The 6,248-nt window shown below is 41.5% G+C and overlaps 1 protein-coding gene across 3 annotated transcripts in view; it reads left to right on the top strand.

Moving 5' to 3' along the window:
- Positions 1–6,248, top strand: part of PRDM15 (PR/SET domain 15) — a 59,539-nt gene that overhangs the window by 39,572 nt on the left and 13,719 nt on the right. For all 3 annotated transcript variants that reach the window (XM_019528980.1, XM_019528981.1, XM_019528979.1), the window contains exons 16-18: positions 976–1,110; positions 4,305–4,468; positions 5,030–5,109. In XM_019528980.1, the coding sequence (XP_019384525.1) occupies positions 976–1,110; positions 4,305–4,468; positions 5,030–5,109 (379 nt within the window). The remainder of the gene's footprint in view (positions 1–975; positions 1,111–4,304; positions 4,469–5,029; positions 5,110–6,248) is intronic.

Below are 6,248 nucleotides of genomic sequence, written 5' to 3'. Positions count from 1 at the left end.
TTATCTTGCTGGGATCCTATGACTCCAGCTGACTTCCTGCCCTTTGGGCAGGGGGCTGGACTCGATCTCCAGAGGTCCCTTCCAGCCCTAATGTCTATGAAATCTATGAAAAATGCTGCTGACCTCTGGTATAGACATACCTTGGAAGAACTTGGACATGCCATTTAACCCACAGTCTCTCATTTTACTCATCTGAAGAAAAAAGAAAGCTTGCCTACATCACAGGGACTACAACTTTCAAAAAAGTGTGAAAGGTACTACATAGAGTGAGTATTAGTTAGTATAGACATTTCTTGTACTAATCCACAGAGTACTTGCTGTTGGTGTACAAAGAGCTAGTTGGTCAACTGCTGCTGCTGCTTTTCCTTCTGTTTTGTGCTGTTATCTGCATTAAAAAGGCATCTGGAAAGATACACTAAATATTTGCTTAATCTTGCCTCCTCAAGAAAGCTATTGCCACGATTGCTACATGGCAGTTAAGTAACTGTGAATGAAAGGAGGGAGGTTCCTGAAATAGTCTCCTGGGTAACATGTGAGAATTCCTAAAATAATGAATATCCTTGTGGGGAAATGTTTTATTTGTTTGACCCACCTGTTAGTACAATTAAGATTCAAGTGGCTTAGTGAAAAAATGCAATTTCTTTGATCTAATATGAGCTTGAGAGGTGCTGTGTTGTTCAGTAATGCCATTAAAATGATGTACAACTTTAACCATGTGCCAGTTTAATTCCTGCTGATACCTATAGTAACTTTTTATATACGCGCAGCTTTGTCACTTAATAAATAAATGTGTCTAATCACGAACTGGGGGATTTTCACTTTACAGGGATTTTATTGGATGTGAAAGTATTTTATATTATGTTAGTACAGCTGGTTATGAAACAAGTTTGTATCTAAGAAGGGCAATGGATCTATTAAGCTTCAAAATAACTATTGGAATTAGTAAAATAGAATCTCCTTCCCTACCTTAAACAGGACATCGCACTAATGGATGACCACCAGAGAGAAGAGTTCATCGGTAAAATTGGAATCTCTTCAGAGGAAAATGACGACAACTCTGATGAAAGTGCAGATTCTGAGCCTCACAAGTATAGCTGCAAAAGGTGCCAGGTAGATTTAAATACTCCTTTTGAACTAATGTGTGCTTATTTCTTTATTTGTGTCTTTTAAAAGGAAAAAAATACGCTAAGCAGAATTTAAAAATGTTGTCAGTTAGCCAAGGAGGGGCCAGTATTTTGGTCCTCAGTAAAACACACGTGTAGATGCACCTTGTGTGCATTTTATCTGCTTACAGTTTAATGCCAAGTATATCAATAGTCTAAGAGTCCTGGCTTTGCCAAGAAGGGTGGAGAACATCTGGTAGTGCAGACACTCCTCAGAAGCATGAAATGTATGTTTAAAAAGGCCTCAGACATCAAACGTAGGTTCCCTCTTGCTTGGTGATTGCTCTAGCCTCTAGACCAGTGGTTTTCAACCTTTTTGCATTTGTGGACCCCTAGAAATGTTTGAGTGGATGTGGGAGGCCCCTTTAAATTGTAAGTGTGGGTATTCACATACTTATTTATGACTGATCATATTCATCTTCTGTGGATCCCTTAAACATTGTCTGTGTACCACAGGTTGAAAACCACTGCTCTAAACTAATCTCTAAACAGTGGGTGGGTGCCACCACCACTGTTTTAAAGAGAGACAGTAGGCCAGTGGACAAAATAAGTGCATAGCTGCAGAAAGGTTAGGCTGTGAATCTCAGGTCTCATAGATGCCTAGACTCTGGAGAAAGCTAGGATTTCAAGCACAACTCTTATTATCAACATTTCTTACAAGCATTCCCCTTATAGCTTGTTGACTATTGGGATGCCCACTCCTTACATAATTCATTCCATGCACAGTATGGAGACGTTAGGTGTCAAATTTAGTGGCATGTATTATGTTCTGGGAACCAGATATCTACGAGTTGTGTGTGGTAATGCTTAGTCTTGCTTTATCTGAGTCCCTTTATAGAGCTAAGAAGCTCAATTCATCGTCTGTAAAATAGGGATAATAATCCTCTTAGCCCTTGCCTGCCTTTTCTGTTTAGACGCTAAGGTCTTTTGTACAACAACCATTTCTTTACTTGCATGTTTCTGGTACTTAGCAAAATTGGGCCTCAGCCTTAACTGGTGCTTCTGGTTGCTATTCTAATATCAGTGATTATGAAGTGTTTGATCTTGCATTTAATTTCCTGCCTCATTTGAATCCAGTTGTTTAAACTGGAAACTGCAACACCTGAAGCTGTGTTCTGAGCAACTCTTCTGATTGCCTATGCCACATAAATAATTACATTAACTACCCATAAATGTTTACAAATAAAAACAGAATTCATGCAATTCATGTTAAGAAGTTATCTCTGAACTGTGGTGATGGAGCATAACTGTAGTTGTTCAAATGGAACAATCCATGAATAGTGCTGGAGGTCACAGCAGTGGAATGCATGTGTTGGCATGGTATTAGGGGTTTAGACAGACTAACAGTTGCATTGGTATCAAGCAGATACAAGCTGCTGTGATGCAACTCTTACTTCTGAATGATCTTGTAATAACATGTGTGTGGCAGAAATCACTCTCTCTCTAACCCTGTTTCATTCAAGGTCAACGTTCAAGCAACTGAGCTCATTTTGTATCACTGCAGGATTATGTAGATGTGCAACAGCTGATATGGGCTCCCAAGCATCAGCTCCCTCTTTAAGACAGCCAGGATGTATCCACAGCCTAAAAAGGAGGCTCTTTCTGGCTGAAAATGTTGCCCTCTTGAATGTCTATGGGAGAGCACCACAAAAGTAGAAGTAAATTGTAGCAAAATAATAATCCCTTTATTAAGAAACCTTTTCTGTTTATCTTTCCCTCTTCCCCTAAGAGTGCAAAGACAAGTGTAAAAGATGTTCTCTCCATCTACAGGAATCTTGCACTAACAGCAAACTGAGGTTAGCTGTAGCTCTCTAGTCATCCCATCTCAAATAACTGAAGGCTTCCTAACAGAGTGGTGTGAGGCACTTCTTTACCTCTCCCATGGCTCCCTTGTGGTACCACCAGCAAAGGAGCTGCCTGAGCTACCATTTCAAAGAGGTCTCCTAAGCGAAAGGCTAATTTTGGTTGTCCTTCATAGGCATGTTTAGTATCAGGAACTGGGTACTGTAAACAGGTTGCTTTCCCCAGCGCCATGTTCCCTGTTATCCACGCCCTATGTGGGGCATCTTTGGAGTCCCCTCTAAGGTTTCTTGTATCCTGCTCTTTACTCACCTGTCACATCTTGATGGAAGTTATTATGTTGGTTCTTAAAAGCAGGAGCCTTCCTGTTGTATTTCATATGTTGGCGTCTTTTGCCTCCACAGGCCTTGACTTCAGTCTCTCTCTACCTAGGCCTCCCCATCTAAACCCACCAAACAGGGTTTGACTCAGAGACTCTAGCCCTCTTCCCTGCTCTAGTCTGGAGCCTGGTCTCCCTGGCCTAGAGGTCTAGCCACCAGCCCCACAACCAGGGTGGCACAAGTCCAAGGCCAGGGGACAGACTTGCTTAGTCCCACCAAATAAATAAGATTGCACCACAGATGCACCAGACCTCCCTGGCCTTTTAAGATCACACCTTCAGGCACCAGGGTCTGTATACCCCCAAAAGCAACACCCCTGCTGGCACAGGAGTCCCCACTCCATAGTGGGCCCCAAAATGAGGCTCTCCTTTCCCTAATAACCTCATCCAAACCACCAGATATCAGTAATCAAAAGAAATACGGACAGTCCCATCCATGGGCAATAACAGTCACTAAAAAAAAAGGTGATCAAAGAAAGCTGCATGCCAGCTTACATTTATGCTGGGTTTGTGCTTCAGCTCCCCACCATCGGCTTCTGGGGTGGCTGCTGTCTCTCAGGGCTTCTGTAGTCTCCTCTTCCAGCCTTTGGACCACTCATCAAGCCTCTCATAGAGCTCTGGGATGCATTCCTTCCCCTTTGGCTACCAGGGCTGACTGCTGCTCTCCCCAGGGTTTTTATAGTCCTGGCCTGCCCCTTCCCGTCAGCTGACTAGCTGGCCAGGCTCAGGATTTAACCCCTTCCTTTCCAGCATTCTGTGCCCAAAAAGTCCTGGCCTTAACAGGGTGGACTTGTCTTCTAGTAACAGGGCTAGGGGGTCCCTGTTACAGGTGCCTACTTCTGTGTGTGTATAATTGCTGATTATTAGCTATTTGTGCTGTCAATCTCAATAGCAAGCTAACTAGTCACCTTTTTCCTGAGATTCCCACCCCCCCATGCATTCACTGTTGTTCAATTCCACAGTTAACCTTTGGCAGAGGGAAGGAGTACCTGAAACACATAATGGATGTTCACAAAGAGAAAGGCTATGGCTGTAGTATCTGTAATCGACGATTTGCTTTGAAGGCAACTTACCATGCCCACATGGTCATTCATCGAGAGAACCTGCCTGATCCCAATGTGCAAAAGTAAGATACATTTAACTAATCATATGTGGAGACTACTTTTTGCGATTACAGTGGCTGTTTCAAGTATTAGCATTTAGTAATGGCATTAGTAGGAAGGAGAGAAAGAAGTATTGGAATACCCAAAACTTTATTTGTGCAGTTTTAATATGCCAGGAAAAAAATCCTCCCTTAATTTCTTTTTGATTTAAATATGGTATTCATTGACGTTGTTTGGGCTCATATTGTCTCCTTATCATTATGTGAGTGATGCCATTGGAACTGTTTGTTTCGTTCGCAGCTGTACAGTTAGATCCTCATTTATAGTAGGAAACAAAAGGAAAGACTAAAGTCCTGGATTTATAAAGTAAAGAATTTTAATCTAATAAATGTATGAGTTGAAGGCATGGTATTGCCTGGCTGTGCTTAACTTTTGGTGTTGTTTATGTTTCTTCCCGCCCCCCCCCGGAAGTTTTCTAGTAAGTCTTTTCAGACAGTTTACAGGTACAGATTGAGATTACAGAAGACCATAGGTCTGTCAAAAGAGAATGTAAATATTGCTTTATTTTTTTGGTTTTTTTTCAGATATATCCATCCGTGTGAAATTTGTGGAAGGATATTTAATAGCATAGGGAATTTGGAACGACATAAGCTTATTCACACAGGTAAAAAATGCTGTTCGCTTTTTTCCCCTTGTAAATTATTAATACAAAAAAACAATCCTGTCCATTTTAGCTTCAGAATCCCTACCTTTCCATGTCAGGAAAAGAATATGTATGATAACCCACAATAACAATTACCCCCTAAACTGATTCACAGTAAGCACTGGGTAAAGATAGAGGGAATATACTGTCCAACAATCAAGCTTACTATATTACCATGAGTAAATAAATATTGCAGGCCCATTCAATATATAATCTCCCCTTTATGAGCACAATGATAACCTAAAAATTAAGCTCAGAACCATCACCTTTAGCACCTATACGTAACAATATAGAATTTAATCCTAGTAATTTATTAGGAAGCTTTAATATTTGGGAACACATGGGAATAAAAGATTCTGACAGTTATTCAAAGGAAATGGAGCTTTTGACAAAATGCAGTGTACCGTGGGTGACATTAAAATCCCATTTTTTCCAATACCTGCAATTGAAAGACTTTTCATCACATTCCCAAAGAAAGGTAAAACCAGTACCATAGCAAGGAAATTTGGCGCCTGAGGCAAGCCCACAATGGCAGCCTGCCTCCGCCTTGTGCACAGATCCAGGGGGCACCCCACCCTGCCCCATGCTTGCCTGGGGGTGTATGCAGTGGTGGAAGCCACCCTTCCTCCATCCCCACACCCCCGCAAACAAGCCACTTACGGCTCCACCCCATTCCCACCCTGGCTAGACGGCACCTGTTCGCACCCCTTTGCTTCCACACCTTGGGCAGTCGCCCTGCTCACTTCCTCCACCTTACTATGGTACTGGGTAAAACTCAGTATAAATCTAACAGAACTGAAAAAAAATTGGTCACACCTATGAAACCCATATTGTCTGTGTTATATGAAGTAATTTTAAATAGTCATATGAAAGAAAAAACTCTGTTTATGACAAAGTGGGTTAATGACATTGGATCAGAAATTAGTGCTAAAGAAAGAGAGACCATTTGCAACAATGGTCCTCAGATCCATCTGCACAATAATAGAAGAAAATTAATTTTAAAATAATATATCCTATATCAGTAATAGCATCCAATTCTGGTCTTCACACTTTAGAAAGGACATGGAGAAACTTGAGAGAGTCCAGAGGAGAGCCATGCG

The sequence above is a fragment of the Crocodylus porosus genome, unplaced genomic scaffold, assembly GCF_001723895.1.
Source record: "Crocodylus porosus isolate Cpor-Errol unplaced genomic scaffold, CroPor_comp1, whole genome shotgun sequence".
Lineage (NCBI taxonomy): Eukaryota > Metazoa > Chordata > Crocodylia > Crocodylidae > Crocodylus > Crocodylus porosus.
Note: the sequence above shows the minus strand (reverse complement) of the source record. Positions and strands in the feature narration are given on the sequence as shown.